The 18690-nt window shown below is 38.6% G+C and overlaps 9 protein-coding genes across 9 annotated transcripts; 5 read left to right on the top strand and 4 right to left on the bottom strand.

The window, feature by feature from the left end:
• Positions 1-87: 87 nt before the first annotated feature.
• THI2 (Thi2p) lies at positions 88-1440 on the top strand (the record flags this gene model as incomplete). The annotated part of the gene is made up of 1 exon (NM_001178588.3): positions 88-1440. The coding sequence occupies one exon, from the start codon at positions 88-90 to the stop codon at positions 1438-1440; it is 1353 nt and encodes a 450-aa protein (NP_009799.3).
• A 546-nt stretch (positions 1441-1986) lies between these two features.
• Positions 1987-3576, top strand: ERT1 (Ert1p; the record flags this gene model as incomplete). Its single annotated transcript, NM_001178587.3, has 1 exon — positions 1987-3576. One exon carries the CDS (start codon positions 1987-1989, stop codon positions 3574-3576), a length of 1590 nt encoding a protein of 529 aa, NP_009798.3.
• Positions 3577-4627: 1051 nt separating this feature from the next.
• YBR238C (uncharacterized protein) lies at positions 4628-6823 on the top strand (the record flags this gene model as incomplete). The annotated part of the gene is made up of 1 exon (NM_001178586.1): positions 4628-6823. The coding sequence occupies one exon, from the start codon at positions 4628-4630 to the stop codon at positions 6821-6823; it is 2196 nt and encodes a 731-aa protein (NP_009797.1).
• Positions 6824-7411: 588 nt separating this feature from the next.
• PRP5 (DEAD-box RNA helicase PRP5) lies at positions 7412-9961 on the bottom strand (the record flags this gene model as incomplete). The annotated part of the gene is made up of 1 exon (NM_001178585.1): positions 7412-9961. The coding sequence occupies one exon, from the start codon at positions 9959-9961 to the stop codon at positions 7412-7414; it is 2550 nt and encodes an 849-aa protein (NP_009796.1).
• Positions 9962-10236: 275 nt separating this feature from the next.
• On the top strand, positions 10237-11547 carry ABD1 (mRNA (guanine-N7)-methyltransferase; the record flags this gene model as incomplete). Its single annotated transcript, NM_001178584.3, has 1 exon — positions 10237-11547. One exon carries the CDS (start codon positions 10237-10239, stop codon positions 11545-11547), a length of 1311 nt encoding a protein of 436 aa, NP_009795.3.
• Positions 11548-11666: 119 nt separating this feature from the next.
• Positions 11667-15029, bottom strand: VHC1 (Vhc1p; the record flags this gene model as incomplete). Its single annotated transcript, NM_001178583.3, has 1 exon — positions 11667-15029. The coding sequence occupies one exon, from the start codon at positions 15027-15029 to the stop codon at positions 11667-11669; it is 3363 nt and encodes a 1120-aa protein (NP_009794.3).
• A 308-nt stretch (positions 15030-15337) lies between these two features.
• ARC40 (Arc40p) lies at positions 15338-16492 on the top strand (the record flags this gene model as incomplete). Its single annotated transcript, NM_001178582.1, has 1 exon — positions 15338-16492. The coding sequence occupies one exon, from the start codon at positions 15338-15340 to the stop codon at positions 16490-16492; it is 1155 nt and encodes a 384-aa protein (NP_009793.1).
• Positions 16493-16668: 176 nt separating this feature from the next.
• On the bottom strand, positions 16669-16953 carry DAD3 (Dad3p; the record flags this gene model as incomplete). Its single annotated transcript, NM_001184461.1, has 1 exon — positions 16669-16953. The coding sequence occupies one exon, from the start codon at positions 16951-16953 to the stop codon at positions 16669-16671; it is 285 nt and encodes a 94-aa protein (NP_631876.1).
• Positions 16954-17260: 307 nt separating this feature from the next.
• PBP2 (telomere maintenance protein PBP2) lies at positions 17261-18502 on the bottom strand (the record flags this gene model as incomplete). The annotated part of the gene is made up of 1 exon (NM_001178581.3): positions 17261-18502. One exon carries the CDS (start codon positions 18500-18502, stop codon positions 17261-17263), a length of 1242 nt encoding a protein of 413 aa, NP_009792.3.
• Between the last annotated feature and the right edge of the window lie 188 nt (positions 18503-18690).

Genomic DNA, 18690 nt, shown 5'->3' with positions numbered 1-18690 from the left:
TAACAATTTCTGCACACTTTAAAAGCGTTTTCATTTCATTTCACCACGTATATATATAGCCTATATATATATCCGCACTAGAACCAAATGGTCAATAGTAAGAGGCAGCAGAGAAGCAAGAAAGTAGCGTCATCCTCCAAAGTGCCCCCCACCAAGGGGAGGACATTTACTGGGTGCTGGGCATGCAGATTCAAGAAACGCAGATGCGACGAGAATAGACCAATCTGTTCACTGTGTGCCAAACATGGAGATAATTGTAGTTACGATATCAGACTTATGTGGTTAGAGGAGAACATCTACAAAGTACGCAAGCATTCACTGATCAGTTCATTACAGGCTCGCAAATCGAAATCGAAACCATTGTGCCAGAAAATCTCAAAATCAAGGTTTAAACAAATGACCCATTTTAGACAACTATCACCCCCGACAAGTGACTGCGAAGACAGCGTGCACGAGGCAAGTAAGGAAACTACGCTTCCTAACGATAATACATTCACCATAAGCGTACGGAGATTGAAGATATACAATAACGCTGTGGCCTCTGTCTTTGGTAGCATGACAAATAGAGATTATACTCAAAAGCGCATAGACAAGAAGTTGGACGAATTGCTTAATATGGTGGAAAACGACATATCTGTGGTCAACCTCAATTGCTCCAAACACGGGCCTTACTCAGTTTTCAGGGCCAATCCGGCTGCAGTTACCTCTGCTCTTACAGATCAGCTGCCGTCGCCGGGTCATTCGATGTCGTCAGCAGAGGAAACCACTACTGCAGCGCTGTCATCGCCGCCAGAAGACAGCACCTCTTTGATCGATATTATCCAAGGCAAAATTTTCGGGATCCTATGGTTTAATTGCTACGGGAACATGATATTGAACCGACAAGAATACACGACGTGGTTCATCAATAAGATGAGGAACTCGTTGACCACGGAATTCATACGCTTCCTTGGGAAAATAATTGACGACCCGGACATCAATATGGCCTCGTGCCTGTTCAAAGAGTGCATCGCTCGTTGGAGTTGTGTCGATTGGCAATCCATAGCTATAACAATGCTGGTCATCATTCATGGATATACCTGCCCCAACTTGACAAAGCTTCTAAGAGTGTGGTTTCTCCAGCAAAAGCTATTGAGATTTTCGATGTATCCGCTGGTCAACTTTATCATAAACAATACACAAGATTTAGACGTCCTGTACCATTGTAATGGATTGCTAGGGAATGCCGACTTATTCGAGGATCCCTACCAGGACGAGCTTACGTCGGAGTTACATGTCTTGGTCACGGAGCGCCTAGTGAATAGTTGGAAAGATACAATATTGCAACAACTTTGCTCATGTCAAGATACCACACTTTCATGTTCCCAACTGCGGTACTGGCAGCTACAACTGAAGTGTAATCAACAATTTTACAAGGATGTATATGCCATGCAGGACTAGGCTTATTGAGCCTTCCCTTCACTCATTTCAAGAAAAAAAAAGCCAAAAGCTTTGCTTGGATATTATACCCATTTTTAACGACATATTTTTTCCCACTACTTTAGATAGAAATTCATGATATTTTGTTTTATATTATATATGTATATATATATATGCACGAAAAAAAATTAAAGTTTATCACTGGGAGATAGGGTTTCCTATCTGCCAGGGTGAAACGTTTATTTTACTGATTTCTTTGTCTTTACTGACATTTATCGGATATCTATCTATCATTCTGAGCCTATGCTTTTTGTTAGCCGTAGACTAAAAAAAAAAAAAAATTGAAGGAAAAGAAATGAAAAAAGCAAATGAGTTGCAATTTTAGTATATTGTAAAAGAGTAACCACATAAAAAAACTAAACAAGAGCCGGTGCAACGGCATTACTCTCTTAGATAAAATTGCTAGTTATATAAAGTCAGGATACTCTTGAGCTATTTTTATCATTTCTTTTGGGTACAACAGACACACGAAGGTATAAAAATAAAATACATTGATGAATCATCGTGATGTGCACTCCAGATGAAAACGATTACAAAACATCAACTGACCCAGATACATCTGCAAATACAAATCATACTCTCGAAAAAAAGAAGAGAAAAAAGAGAAAAAACACAAACGTGGCATGCGTGAACTGTTCGAGATTGCATGTGTCATGTGAGGCCAAAAGGCCATGCTTACGATGTATCAGCAAGGGCCTCACGGCTACATGCGTTGACGCTCCAAGAAAGAAAAGCAAGTACTTGGCTGGAATACCGAATAGAGAGCTCCCAATGAACATACAACCGGACCTTCCACCCCGCAAGATCATGATACCCATTTATAACAACTCCAGCAATAGTAGCCTCAACGTAAATAACATGGGAGAACAGCAAAAATTCACCAGCCCACAACATATAGTTCACAAAGCTAAATTCCTATCGAATGCTGCAGATTCCGAGTACTCTATTCTGTCGAATATCATCTATCAAGACACATTGTCTAACAAGATCCCTATTGACATCCTGTACTCCAACACCAATTCCACATCCAACTCCACAATAGGCAATAGCAGTAACAATAGCCCTACGGGCACAAATACAAGCCCTGAAGAAACAGAAATGGAGAAAATTCGCCAGTTGTACAGCGAACAGCGAGCAAACATACCCCCACATCCGTATCCATCTTCCAATCAAAACGTTTATTCTATTCTACTGGGACCAAATTCAGCCAAGATTGTAGCTTCGCAAGTTAATCTTTTCGCGAACCATTTCCCCTTAGTGCCCGTTGATTCAGCTGATAATTCCTTAAACTTTAAAAGATTATTGCCACGGGACCCATCTGAAAAGAGCTCCCAAATTAATTGGGACTCAAGCATAAACCAATATTACTTGAACAGCGAAACGGTAACATTTCCCGAGTTGGCTATCCCCTTAAAGCGGAGGAAAAACCATTTGGTCTCTGTATCCCTGGAAAGCTGTTCACCAGACGCTGCCAACATCAAGAGCAATGTAGAATGGGAACATTCATTACGTTATTCTACTCCAATGGAAATATACACCTCCATAAATGCCCCCTTTTCGCATACACCTGGATTCCACCATCTTTTGGTGTACCTAAAGCATCGATTCAACCAGCAGGATCTGGTGAAGATGTGTCGGTCCATTGCCGAATTCCGGCCCATTTTCATTGCGTGTTCTGTAACTTTAACCGAGGAGGACATGATTTTTATGGAGCAATGCTACCAAAGAACTCTATTAGAATATGTAAAATTTATTGCACAAATCGGTACCCCGACATGTATTTGGCGAAGAAATGGTCAAATTTCTTATGTCAACGAGGAATTTGAAATTCTATGCGGATGGACAAGAGAGGAGCTACTAAACAAGATGACTTTTATCGTAGAGATCATGGACGATGAAAGTGTACGCGATTACTTCAAAACGCTCTCTAAAGTTGCATATAGGGACTTCAGAGGATCTGAGAAGATGAAAGTTTGCAGGCTCTTAAGCCCCATCAAGGGCAAGATAATTCATTGTTGCTGTATGTGGACATTAAAAAGAGATGTCTCTGGTTTGCCCCTCATGATCTTGGGTAACTTCATGCCCATACTCAATTGACTTTTTTTTTCTTTTTTTCTCATTTTACTACCTCGTATTATATAATACCTATGCATAGACCAAAAGTAAGTCAAGAACTGTGTTCTTTTAAAAGTGTTAACAGATTCCAGCAATTTTACTTGAAGCCTTGACCAGTTTCGTAGGCGTCTGCTCATTCTGGTCGATATCCAGAGGCTCGAGCACATATAACGAAGGGCCCCTATTGTGTATATGGCGGCCTTTACGAATCTTCCGATATTGGGTAGCTCCGTTTTTCTTCCCTTTTTTTTTTTTTTTTTCTTAAATTTCTTCTTCTTTTTTTGCTCTTCGTTTTATTTCACTCACCTGTTGTCGAAAAAAACATCAGGCGTATACCATCAAAAAACTCAACCAATTGAGCTAGTTTCACTTTCTGTACGCATGAGTTTCCAATGTCTCACAGGGCATGTCTCACACACCACCGCCTTCCACCTTACATAACGAACTGCGGAAAAACAGCATGCCACATGGTACCTAACTGGAAAAATAGCAGCAGTCCTCTTCATATTGTTTGCTTCGTTGTTCATTTTCTCGAAAAATTTCTCTTCTTTTCTTGCCTTGATAATATGTAAAAAAGCTTAAACTTTCAGGCAACTTTTCCCATATTGTTTTTCCGTGTGAAGGGACGAGTGCCTGCAGTGAACTGCTCGTACAAGAGAGGCAATTTCATAGATCCTCTGATTCTGCGGTAATTTCTCAGAGGACAGCACTCTGCACGAGCTTTGTGTGTGCACCAAAAGAAACGGGTTTCTTTCGGAGAAAAAAAGAAAAGAAAATTTTTTCAACCTTGCTCAAGTTATGCCATGGACATCTCGAAGAAAGTCAAAATAAGGCAATAAAGAAACTTTGTCGTTCAGCACTGAAGTTACATATCGCATTGGTTATATCTATAGAAACCCTTTTCCTTTCATTCTTCTCTCAGTTTTTTTTCTTGAATACAGTACGTTCTATAGTTGGATCGAGGTTTTAAAAACGTGTGATTAGCTTGATATTTCTTACTCTAATTGCTTTTCTATCTTGCAAATCTGATCCTATGATCCGTTTAGCTCAGCAAACACAAGTACTGAAGGGCAAACCCCCAAACCAGTTTGTTCCACATCCGACAAAGAATTCGCTGACTCATCCAATGAAATTTAACGGTACAATCGCTATGGAGCACCATGAACACAACTATGCCATTCCTTACACGCCTGCTACTTTTAACAATCCAGCCCTCGCTACTTATCAGGTAAGCCCAGCCAACCATTTTGTTCCTCACTTTGGTGGCAACATTGGAGCCAACAACAACAATCATCTAGCTCAGAATAACAGCAATAATAGTAACAACCATCATAACAATAACCGTAATCATCACCACAATAACAATCGTAACCATCATCAAAATAACCATAATCATAGCAAGTATAATAACTCCAATCAAGGTAATTCAATTAGCCCAGACTCCCCATGGTTTCATAAGGTTTGTGCCTTCGAAGATTGCGTTTCACAGACTCTTTATATGTCACAAACTCCAAGGCGTCAAAACATGAAACACCATTCAGAACATCCAAATTCTAACGCTAATCCATTATTTTGGGATTCTATAGGTAGAGCAATGGGGCTGTATCATGATCTACTCACTACACCGGAATTAAATTCTGATCGTGTCTCCAAGCTTGTACATTTACTTCACAATGGGTTGAGAGCTAATAGAAATCAGTTGACGAGAATGAACAAGAAACCTGATTACGACTCTCAATCCTTTCACAAAGAAATGACAAACTATCTTTGCAAATCTTTGAGAGAGATCTCCGAAGACGTTCTAAACGGCAAGGTCGAACTGAACGAATACGGTGCTATGCATTTGATAACTGCGTTTAAGGAGCTTTTGTTGTTTGAGGAAGCTGTCGACATATGGAAAGCTGCAATCAATGGGCAAAATACCTACACATCTAATATTTTTCTGAATCCAAGAGTTGTCGGTGTTATATTACCCATCTTATACGACAATGGTGTCTCTTATCCAGAAATTCAAGCTCTATATGAAAAGTCTTCATCGATGATTAATTACTTCCATCCAAATCTTTCAGTTGGGATGATCAGAGCCTCTTTATCTGCTAGTGAAAATGACATGGCTCTCAAATTATTCCAAAAATTATGCCAAGAATCAACCGAAATGAAATACGGTTATTTGATAGAAACCCATCTTTCCTTCATTGGTGAATGTAAAGACTTGAATGTGGCTCAAACCTTTTTTGACAAGGCTTTAAATGATGAAATGCCATACAAGATAGACTTGCAAGTTTCCTACGTGAAATCCTTTTTAAGAAACATATGGAGCCAAACCCGTGATTTCAACCACATCTATCAAATCTGGTACAAGTCTTCTTTACATTATGGTAGAAACGTCAACCACGGTATTTCTTCATCTTTGAATGACACTTTTTTCGACATTTTTTTTGAAAATTATGCTGTGGACAAGATGCAAGGTTTTCAAACTTTACAAAATATTATTCAAACTTACAACAACATCAAGCATATAGATGAACCTTTCTTTAACATTATCTTGGCTAAATGCACTGTCTGGCATGACCGCAGTATTTTAGAATACATCGATAAGAGTTACGAGGCGTACCACATTCCAAAAACAATAGTCGCTTATAGAATCTTATTAAAGTCTATGGGATCTGTCGATGATGCTTCGAATGCAGAAATTCTCCAAAGATGGATGGATTTAATCCGCAAATCAGATGAAATTGGTCAAAGATTTATTGCCAACGCAGATTGGGCGGCCTTAAGAGATGCTACTGTAACATGGACCCAAAATGATAGAGATTCCAAGAAAAGTAACATGAACAGCACTCAAATAAGCAGAACCGCAACTCCTTCGCCATCCTTAACTCCAATGGATACTCCAGCACCAGAGCATTTGTTCAACAATCCTCAAAATCCAATGGACTTCTACTCTCATCCAGCATTGCAAGCAGCAACTGCTTCTGGTGCATTTGATGAATTTGCTGCGGAGGCTGCTTCTTCTTCCATACCAGTTGACGGCAGAATGGTTTTGTATTTGAAAATTGTTAAACGTTACTCTCCATATTGCCGTGATTCCAGACAACTAGCCAGATTAACAACAGGGACCGCTGTCAAATATTCCGTTTTGCAAGAAGTTTTGAACCAATTCCAAACTTTAATCGTTAACGATATTCCTATTCCTGAATTACATAATTTGAAGCCAACGTGTGTTTAAAGTTAATATCCTTCACTTTTCACCTTCTTTCTCTACAGAACAAAAAAAGAAAGAAGAGTAACAATTTCAAATTTATATTCCCTATGAATTGATGTGATAAACTTACCATTATTAATATTATTATTCGATTGTCAGTTTTTCCCTTCCTTATTTTTATCGTTATTTCATTATTTTTTATTTGTCATATCACATCTCAAATCAACTAAAAAACTATTATTATATTCTTCAAGCCTACCATTTTCTTGATAAATTTTTTTGAAGTTACTTTTATTCCATGTTTTGTTTTTATTTGCTTTTCTACTTTTATTTTCCCCTCTTAATTTTTTTTTAAAGCATTTACCTTTCATTATATCCTATGAATTCTCATTGTTTCTTTCCCACTTTTTTAAATTCCATTTTATTCGAATCGATAAAAATTTCAAGATTTTTTTCTACATCATATATTATATATTATTTTGTTTTTATTTTTCCTAATAATTCTCTTTTTTTTTTTTTATTATGATTGAATATGCTTTAAATTACCACCCTAAAAATTTCAGAACTAACTACGAAAGTATATAGCACCACGAGTGAGTTAAATTCTAAAAACTAGTATTTAGTACTCTTCAAAGACAAGCTTGCAGCCTTTACGACCCCCTCTTTAACTTTTTGCTCCAGCAATTCTATACTTAATTGTATGTCTTTCTCATCTTGGCCTTCGATCAATAAGTATAGTTTAGGCTCATCGTTTTCATTCTTTGGTTCCTTCCCTTCAGGGTAAAATTTACCCTTGTTAGTAATACTACATCCGGTTTCATGCTTGATAAATAATAAGGTTGTATTCTTTGTAGCCTCCCATCTTACAATCTGGGGTAAATCATTAATATAAACCTTGGCGTAAAAGATGATCGACCCGTCTGTAGACTCTTTGAATAGTTCATAATTGAGTCTCGGAATAAGCGCAGAAGACTCAGACACACTGTCATGCCCTTCGCGTGGATTGCTGATTTTCTTTTCCAAGTCATCGCTCCTCTTATCATTCTTTTTGAGCTCCAAATCTTTATTTTGAGCTTCCTCTCTTTTACTTTTGATATTTTCCAGTCCTTTGCCGCCGAACCCTTTCGACAACCTAAACTTACCCTTTTTCATACCGGATTCAAACTTGGCACTCATTTCCTGAAGTTCTTTTGCTTGCAGAGGGTCTAAAGCTTTTATTTCTTCATCGCGCATTGCCTTGCTCAAGATATAAGCACCTGACAGTTCATCATGCAATAGAAGAGTAATAGCAGTACCGGAGCGACTACCTCTGGCAGTTCTTCCAGTAGTATGAACATATTGCGCGAAAGTTTTGACGGCGTTATAGATAATAACCAACGACACTTCGGGAACATTTAAACCTCTTGAGAGAACCTCTGTACAGAGAAGAATACTGTTCTTTTCTCGTTTGAACTTTTCTAAGTTCATAAGCCTTTCTTGATATGGCTTACCTGCATGAATAGCACAGGTCACAATTCCAGCATTTAACAGCTTTTTTGAAATGAAGTCGCAAATATTCTGACTTGATACAAATATAATGGCTTTAGCATCAACTTCTTCAACATCGCTTGACTGTCCGTCATTTTCACTTTGAACCTCGTCAAAAAATTCACTGCGCTCATGGATAAGCTGCACCAGATTGTCAAATTTTTCATCTTCTGAATGGCATATTCTAAACTTTTGTTTTACGTTTTCATTAACCATTCCCTTTGAATTAATCGTAATAGATATTGGGGAATGCAAAACTCTTACGGCAAAACTGCGTAGTTTGTTCGGAAAAGTTGCACTAAATAGAACACACTGTTTATCCGGTCGAACAGTTTTCATGATTTGCGTTATTTGAGGTTCAAAACCTAAATCGAACAGCCTGTCTGCCTCATCCATTACTACGAACGTTATTCTTTTAGTACTAAGTAATTTCCCATCATTTAGTGTTAATATATCAATAAATCGTCCCGGTGTGGCAACAACAATCTCAGTGCCTCTTTTAAGATCAGTAATCTGCTTTTTCATTTCAGAACCTCCTGTACAGCATACTGATCTAATGGATGTATCTGCTTCTGTGAATTTAGTAACTTCTTCATGTATTTGTAAAGCTAGCTCTCTAGTTGGAGCCAGAATTAAACCCATGGGCCCTGTTTCATGTTTTGATAATGGCCGTTGAGCTTTTACTTGTCTTAGCAATGGTAAAAGATAGGAGATGGTCTTGCCGGAGCCAGTTTTTGATATTCCTATAACATCACGACCTGACATAATAGCGGGAAGAGCCTGGGATTGAATAGGCGTTAAGGAGCCAAAGTGCAACTTTTCTGTAATTAAAACCATGGTGTCCGTTGATAGTCCCAGTTGAGACCACTTTGTGACTGGTTTGGGGCAACCTGTTCCCTTTATTTTGATATTATCCAGACTAAGTCTAAGCTCCTCAACTTCCATCTCTGACATCGAGGAAACTGTTTCAGATTCTATATAAAAATTTTTTTGGAACGGCTCAAGCTCTTCTGGAGAGTAATAAATTTGCTTTACACGTTTTTTTGCTTTGAGTTTAGCAATTTTCGCTATATTAGAATTATCCGTATTATCTTCAACATCCTCATCGTCGGTTCCTCCAAGTTCAAACAATTGATCCTCTACATCAAGAATGTCGCCTCTGTCGTACATGCCTTTACTATTACTCATTTTCTCCTCCTTCAATGACGTCATAAACTCATCCAGTGGATCTTTTTCATTATCATGCTCTGGAGCTTTTTGAATGTGCTCCTTCGATCTAAAAGAAACTCCTATTTCAGAATCATCGTCATCACTGAAGTCGAAGGATATTTTCTTCTTTACCTTACTTCTCTTCGACTTTTTCTTCGAAGGCTTAACCGATACAGGTTCGTCAGATTTCCTAAATTCATTTTTTCTCTTCCGAAGCTCTTCTTTTACACGTTCCTGTCTTTCCGTAAACTTTTCAGTAGTCTGCTTACCTTCTAAACTGTTAGTAACAATGTCATTGCGTGAAGTTTGATGCTCTTTCTGAGCATCAAATTGTGCTTTTTTTTGTTTCCATTTTGCTAGTTTTTTCCTCCTTTCCTCCAATAAAGACTCCCTATTAATATTTTGCTTCGAATCAATAGTTTCCATACCTCAAATAAACCCAAGGCAACAGCGTTATGATTTCCCTTCTCGAATTATTTGGCGCTGTATTATATTAGAAAGAACTCTAATACCTTTAGTTTGGTCCATTGCTCTAAATGACTTTAATTAGTTTCATCTAATCCGGGTAATGGTAAATCAAGATATTTCAACATAAATTAGAAGATTTCTTATTTTAATCCTTTACATGTGAGACACTTTTCCGATTAATGTGACAACTACTACAACGTGGAGTCGTCCATTATCCGTCTTAGAAAAGTAGAATGTCAACCAAACCAGAGAAGCCAATATGGATGTCACAAGAAGACTATGACCGTCAGTACGGCTCAATTACTGGTGATGAATCGTCCACAGTCTCAAAAAAAGACTCCAAAGTTACTGCCAATGCGCCTGGTGATGGTAATGGATCATTACCAGTTTTGCAAAGCAGCTCTATCCTTACTTCTAAGGTGTCTGATCTACCCATTGAGGCAGAATCCGGGTTTAAAATCCAAAAGAGAAGACATGAAAGGTATGATCAAGAGGAAAGATTACGCAAACAGCGTGCTCAAAAATTGAGAGAAGAGCAACTAAAGAGACATGAAATAGAGATGACTGCAAATAGATCCATAAATGTTGACCAGATTGTCCGAGAGCACTATAATGAACGTACAATAATCGCCAATCGCGCTAAGAGGAATCTATCGCCTATTATTAAGCTTCGTAATTTTAACAATGCGATTAAGTATATGTTAATTGACAAATATACAAAACCTGGAGATGTCGTTTTAGAACTCGGATGTGGCAAAGGTGGTGATTTAAGAAAATATGGTGCTGCAGGTATTTCACAGTTTATTGGTATTGACATTTCCAATGCCTCTATCCAAGAAGCTCATAAGAGATACCGGTCCATGAGAAATTTGGACTACCAAGTTGTGCTAATTACTGGGGATTGCTTTGGCGAATCATTAGGTGTTGCAGTAGAGCCCTTCCCAGACTGTAGATTTCCGTGTGATATCGTTTCGACGCAATTTTGCTTGCATTATGCTTTTGAGACCGAAGAAAAAGCAAGGAGAGCTTTACTGAATGTCGCCAAATCACTCAAAATTGGTGGTCACTTTTTTGGCACGATACCAGATTCAGAATTCATTCGTTATAAACTGAATAAATTTCCCAAAGAAGTGGAAAAGCCATCTTGGGGAAACTCCATTTATAAAGTGACATTTGAGAATAATTCATACCAAAAGAATGATTATGAGTTCACATCGCCTTATGGTCAAATGTATACTTATTGGCTAGAAGATGCTATAGATAATGTTCCTGAATATGTTGTGCCATTCGAAACCTTAAGAAGTTTGGCTGATGAATACGGTTTGGAACTAGTATCGCAAATGCCTTTTAATAAATTTTTTGTCCAAGAAATTCCCAAATGGATTGAGAGGTTTTCGCCTAAAATGAGGGAAGGTTTACAAAGATCTGATGGTAGATATGGTGTTGAAGGGGATGAAAAGGAAGCGGCATCATATTTCTATACCATGTTTGCATTCCGTAAGGTAAAACAGTATATCGAACCGGAAAGCGTAAAGCCCAACTGAAATAAAAATGAATAGAAACAATAACCCTACTATAAAGCATCTGTATTTCGGCCGTATTACAAGACTTCTATATGTAGTAAATAAGTTCTGGGGAAATGCATAACGATATATGTGTTATTCTATAATGCAGTAGTTACTGTCATGGTTTGCGAATTGATTAACATGCATGGAGGTAAGCCCTCCAACCAAATATCCAAGTCCTCGACATATTGTAAACTTGCATCGTGATCTTCATGTGTTCCAAGAGCTGGAACTGGCAAGGTTGAAAAAATTAAATCCGAACTCTTTGACATTTGTGTCATCACATCATTCAGAACCAAATGTTGAGCAGTGCTGGGAAGATCATTGAAACCTAAATTTTGCATCGCTGTGACTAAACTATCTTTTGAACAACAAGGTGATAATTCGGGAAGAACCGGTTTCTTTAATTTGTTGCCGTTGCCAATACCGCTCCCAGTACCGTTCCCATTCGAAAGGTCAGGTTCGGCAATTGGGATCAGTGTCGGCTGTTCACCCGTGCCATCTTCCACGACTCTCGTCCTCGGCAAAGTATTACTCGAGAAAACGGGTCTTAACGACTGTGTTGACACATCGCTTTGTAAATTCTTTACGAGTAAATTTGTTCTGTCGGAACCGGTCTTCGATTTGGTCGTTAAGTCCTTACCTACTGAAATATTAGTCGATGCCGAGAAGGCATCACGAATTGACGTAAGATCTGTATCCAAATCGGAGTCCTCACTCTCGCATGGGGTATCAATGCGGTTAGTTGGCATTCTCGTATTCATTGTAAATGAGACACCCAATTTCTGAACCCCAGACGTATATTTTCTTGATTGTGTAAATTGCTTTGCTATCGTTTGAGGTTCAATAGTGGAAAACCTCCGCTTCGGTTTTAATGTATCACGAGCTTCAACCAAATCTTTCCACCATTCATTATCGGCCAATTTCGAGTTGACATAATCAAACACGATTGGGTCTCCCTTGACAATTGTGTTGTATACTCTGAATTGATCTAAAGATACTACCAAAACCTCTGCGTCAATTCTTAGAACCTGTAATAGCTTTTTCATTCGTTGAGTTTCGTTCGTTCTATGATATTCTTGTTCCACAAATAAAATAACTCGAAGCGAATGTGTGCGCTTCCATTCAGGAACAGTAACCAAAATGGCAGCTAATTGTAGAATCAGTGTATACGTATCAAAGTTAGTAGTGATAGCCGCAGGCTGGTCACCCTTTGCCTCAACTTTTCCGCACATTTGGATGGGATAAAGATCTATAGTTTTTTTTGGAAAGCAGCTGTCCCTTTTGTTCGGTATCTCTAAATTTTTGAATCCATGCGCTATGGCAATATTGGATTGCATCAGTGATAGATCTTCTACAATTTGAACCCATTGTTGTACATTAACTTTGGTTTCATTTTTACACTCATCCGTAGGCAATGGAACATTGATTTTGACATCAGAGCATGTACTACGTGGCACTGTAGCTTTTATTTCCACCTGTTTCTGAAGGTTATTTTGGCTGCGACTTTGTGGGATGTGCTTTCTATAACTTTCGAGGTCAAAAAAACCGACAACAGTAATGTTTGGTTTCATACCTCCAAGCCCGGAACCAATAAAAACATTCCTAATTCCCCATATAAGGGAGGGACCAGTCCCAACTTGGACAAAAGCCTTTATTGCTGCCATGTCTCTGATCTTCATCCAAGCTTTCTGCTGAGTTTTTAATTCATTTAGTTGCTTCGGAAAATCCGCAGTTACTGCAACATGGCCTAAAATATACAAACCACCTTTTTTCAAATGATTGCAAAACCTTATTAAGTTCCAGCTCGTCCTTGGATTATCTACAAACAGCAATATTTGAGGCCTCCAGTATTTAATATTGTCTTGACGTAGGCGAAGCAAATACTTTCTCACTTGATGATATATTAAACTTTGAGACACATCACCCCAAGACTTCGGTGGTGAAAAATAATGAATGAATAAAAATAGCAAAATCATAGCCAAAAACAAGACAGACGCTGAGATGCCATCAACTATTAACATCGCAACAACAGAAAGTAATGCGCCAATTGCTGTAGTATACCTGTTAAAGTATTTGAAAGAGGGCCTGAAATTGGGAGCAGAGGAAATACCTAATAGGAAGCACGCCAAATTCATGACCACAAACGTCATTAAGAATGTCATTGTGATAAATGTGGCGATTTTATTGACGTCTGAAAACAAACATAGCTGTGTTAGAATCCAAGTAAAAATCAATGAATATAACGGTGAATGAGCAAAAATCTCCAAACCAGGAATAATGTTATCCTTTGCAATTGCTTCTAATACATAAGCAGCACCGAGCATCCCCACTATGATGGAGAAAAGAGAAGTAGCCATTTCACCCATGAATATAACCCACTGAACGGAACTGATCGTCTGTATAATTTGTACTTCATCATATAACGATCTTCTGGGAATGGAACAACCCATGGAGAAGACAACAACGGCATAACAGATAAAAGTGAAAAGTAAACCCCATAAGGTACCCTTAGGAATTGATTTAGAGGGCTTTCTCAATTCACTTGACATTCCTGCGCCCGCGAATATACCAGCTGTAGCAGGAAAAAAAACGCCAAATAAATCATTGAATGTTTCCTTACCTTTGAGTAACGAACCTGCTGCACCTTTTGTTAAGTGAGGGAGCAGGTTATCATGAAAAGTTTGCCATGAAGGACCTGTATAACTGATACCGCCTTCAGTGAATGGCGATCTTATCAATGCAGAAAGTGGAATGGAAAATATAGAAGCTGCCAGTACCAAAAAAAGAATATTCCCTGCTCTTGACACTGTTTGCGAGCCAACAAAAGCCACAGAAAAACATAAGAAAAGAATGACCGTGGCATATGTAAATTCGTGCCAATGCCCTCTTGGTAGTAGCTCTCCCAAAGCTGCAGGTGGCTCGCCTTGAGCAGAATAACCCAAGTTATAGAGTAAAGGTTCGATAATACCCACTGCGTTCATACCTGCATTGAACACCTGCCCTAAGAAAAAGACAAGCCCAATGGATCCACCAAATTCAGGTCCTAAACTTCTTGAAATCATATAATAAGCACCCCCGCCCCTAACAGTCCCGTTTGTAGATATAGCAGATATACTTAACGTGGTGAGAAGATTAATAGTGTAACTCAATAGCAGAAGACCGATGGTGCATATAATACCTAACTGACCCAAAATGAAGCCAAAACGAAGAAACATAAGGATAGACAATACGTTTAAAGCAGTAGGCACAAATACCCCATCGTATGTTCCCAACTTATCTTTGTTTGGGTTATCAGGATCATACTTAGAGGAAACTTTTTGGCATTCAGGGGTCGCCTGATAATTGAAATATGTTTGACTTATTCTCCTTGCAGACAACAGTGAAGAAGATTCATTTGAAGAAGATATTGCCGACGATGGCCGATGCGTACCTGGAATCTGATAAAACCTACTAACCATTAATCCTACAAGAAAGGCCTATTCTTAAAGAGAATTGGCTGGCAAAAACACTGTCTCTATCACTTCTTCGACAACAAGCACAACCATTTCTTAGATTTCCTTGTTACTCTTTAACAACAATGTTGATAATGAATCCTACGTTATCAGTTGCACAATTATCAAAATCTTCTTGTCACCCGCCCGCGCCTTGCCTATAATGAAAAAGGGTCAAATAAGAGCAATCTTGATCGAGAAAGCTTCCAGATTAGAAACAAAGAAAAATAGGAAAAATAAGCCGAAGTAAACGTATATTAGTTGAGAGTCTCCTAATGTCATTTTCCAATTCTAAAGACAAGTCCGTTGTTGCCGTCTACAAGCTGGTCAAAGCGCCAATCTACTCTCATTGCTTTTCTCAAGATAAATCTATTTTAGCCGTTACATGCGAAACAGATTGTCTTGTCTATAGAGTTTCAAACAACACACCTCCCGTTTTATTCGCAACGTTGAAAGATCATGATAAAACCATTACTGCTGTGGACATTTCCATACATGGTCGTATTGTGACTTGCTCCCAAGACCGTAATGCTTACGTTTGGGAGCCATTGAGTGATGGGACATACAAGCCCACGTTAGTACTTCTTCGTATTAACAGAGCAGCTACTTCAGTTACATGGGCACCAAATGGTTATAAGTTTGCTGTTGGGTCCAGTGCTAGAATCATCGCTGTTTGTTATTACGAACACGAGAATAATTGGTGGGTATCCAAGCACATCAAGAAACCCATCAAATCTACCATCAATTGCCTGTCTTGGCATGCAAATGGAGTCCTATTAGCTGCTGGTGGTACTGATGGGTTTATGCGTGTGTTCAGCGGGTTTATCAAGGGTTTGGATTCCAAGGAATCCGTCGCCGGATCACCCTGGGGCCAGAAATTCCCTTTTGGTTGTTTAATCAGGGAGTGGTATCAGGGTTCTTATATCCATGATGTGGAATGGAGAAGTCAGATGGAAAGAATTGCTTATGTAGCGCATGATGGTACTTTGAATGTTGTCGATTACCAATCTCCAGTGCAATCTGTCAATGCTCCGGAAGGTTTACCTTACAGGTCCTTAGTATGGATAAACGACCACGAGATTGTTTGTGGAGGATACTCTTGTCATCCGGTATTGTTCAGCGAAGCCTCTGAAGGCTGGAAATTTGCGAAGAATCTAGACAAATCAGACAATAACAAGTCTTCTGCCTTAACTGCATCTGGTAATACAGACGAGCTGAGTGGTAATAATGATGAAAGTTCAACTTTCGGTATTTCCGCATTGAGAAAGTTTAAAGAATTAGACTTGAAAGGTAAAGTTAGCACAGATGTCCAAGAAAGTGCACATGAAAACGCCATTGTGGAATTAAGACCTTTTGCGGAATCCAACGGCCAAATCACACAAGTCTCTTCCTGTGGGTTAGACGGTAAGATCGTCATTTATACAATTTAAATATACATACGTATATATATATATTGTTATGTGTATTCCCTACCTCATAATACACCTTGAGTTTGTATTGTTTTTTTCTTCACTTGGCATATACAGACTATATTATTACAACTCACAGCACAATGTAGTGTACCGTAAAAAATAAAGCATCAGAATCAATTTCTTGCACCAAACCATTATTTAGAATTGCTACCCAAAGACTCCTGTTCTTGCTTTCTTTGCAAGATAAGCGAGTACACGCTACCTTTTAGCAGTGTCCCAACTAAACCAATTTTGACCTCTATGTCCCTCATCTCCTGTAGTATCTCATCTGGCGATACAGTTTCTTGCTGTGAATGCTGTTGCCTGTGTTGCGAATAGTTTAGTTCTTTTATAGTTTCATCCAGAGCTTTTAGATCTAAAGAAAGCTGTTTGTATTTGTCCAATACTTCTTGCTGTAAAGGTGAAAGATTGTGTTCCATACTGTGACTACAACGCCGTGTATGTTTCACAGCGACTTTGACTGGCTACTGTAAGCTCTTCTTTTGTATTCTTTGGAATAGTTTATTTACATGTAATTACTGTAATAGCGCGCAGCCGAGCTAAAAAAAAAAAAAATACAAAGCTTTTGATCAATTTGTTACAAAGAGAAATAATTCCGCGTACGTATTTCTATTGATATTTATATATCTACATTCATTCAATTTATTACCTTTTCTTTTATTTTTTTTGCCTTTTGTAGTTTCTGTATTTTTATTTTCTATGTGTTTTTATTGACTAGCAGTATATTTAGAGGGGCGACCTTCTTTTACGTTCAGCATTTGATCTATCAATTTCAATTTTATTGCTAATCAACATAATAGCAGCTTGGGACGCCATGAACGTACCTCTTATGGTAAGTCTTCTCTCCGAAGAGCCTTCTACAGGATCTTGTATAATAATTGAACAACCTGTGGATTCCTTGACCGAATTTATGTGCTTGCCATCTTTGCCAATGACATTTCCGACAAATTTCTCATCTATGAATATCTCTTGTTGTACAAAGTTCATTAATAAATGGTTGCCGGGTGCCGGACTGATAACAGGGCCGTCTAAGACTGTCACATTAGGGATAACGAAGTTCGGTTGAAAGGCCGTTGCGTTTGCAACGCTAGCAGTAGTATACTGCGGTGTGGCCATACTCAACAAAGTAGATGATATTGGTAAATTTTTGTTGGGTTTGTATGAAAGTAGTTTATCGCTTGGATGATATTGGTGGTTTCTTTGATGGAAAATGGTGTTCGGTTGGCTATGGTCTATTAATACTGAGTTAAACTGAGTTGGCTGATAGTATATGGACCTTTTCACATTTTTCTGCGGAGATTCCATCTGAAAGTTTAGCAATGTTTGACTAATGTAGAAAGTAGCAATATGGATAGCATCCGGAACCCCGTTAATGGTTAAAATTCTATCGTTAGAAAGCAGCAATTGATTCGGGGACGCGAATAATTTTGCTGCACTCAAATCCTCAATTTCTCTTAACCGAGACCCACGTTTGCCAATTATACATCCCATAAGATGATGAGGGATCAATAGGTTGATAGAAATCTCAATGTCTTCCCCGTTATCTTCGTTACCATGTTCTTCAAGCAGCGCTCTTACTATCATGCCGTATGCCTTGGCTACATCATCGCAAGTACCCCTCACGTAAACAATTCTTTCAGGAACACCTCTGATATTATTTGATATGTTTATTCTAGCAGAGGTTTCGGATTTTATTCTAGATATAGTGGCGCCCTTGTGTCCTACTATCAGTGAAGCGTGTTTGACTAAGCACAGCATTCGTAAATGTACATCAGAGGGAACATTGTCGGGGGAATCGTGGTCGTTGTCAGAGTGGCTGTCTGCATCCTTCAGGGCCACGCGTTTGATTTCTGCTTCCAGTTGTTCCTCGCTGGTGTCTTCACCCTTTTTCCTTTTGAGCGTGTTGGGAGAAACGAGTACAGTAGTTGGTGTAGTAGTGATTGATGGTTTTGTAGTCTCTGTGGACATAATTGAGCTAAAGAGTATTACAGAAAGATTATTTAATGCCGCGCTGGACGATTAAAATTGTTAGAGTGGATGTGGCTATGGATAAGTTTGAATATGAAAAAGGTTACTTATGCGGCTAACGACTAGGTGCGTATTTATCGTTTGACGAGTATGTACGTGTTTTCTTTTGTATCATGATATTTCGTGTA

The sequence above is a fragment of the Saccharomyces cerevisiae genome, chromosome II (genome assembly GCF_000146045.2).
Source record: "Saccharomyces cerevisiae S288C chromosome II, complete sequence".
Lineage (NCBI taxonomy): Eukaryota > Fungi > Ascomycota > Saccharomycetes > Saccharomycetales > Saccharomycetaceae > Saccharomyces > Saccharomyces cerevisiae.
The sequence above is the reverse complement of the archived record's forward strand: the minus strand, read 5'-3'. Positions and strand labels throughout refer to the sequence as shown.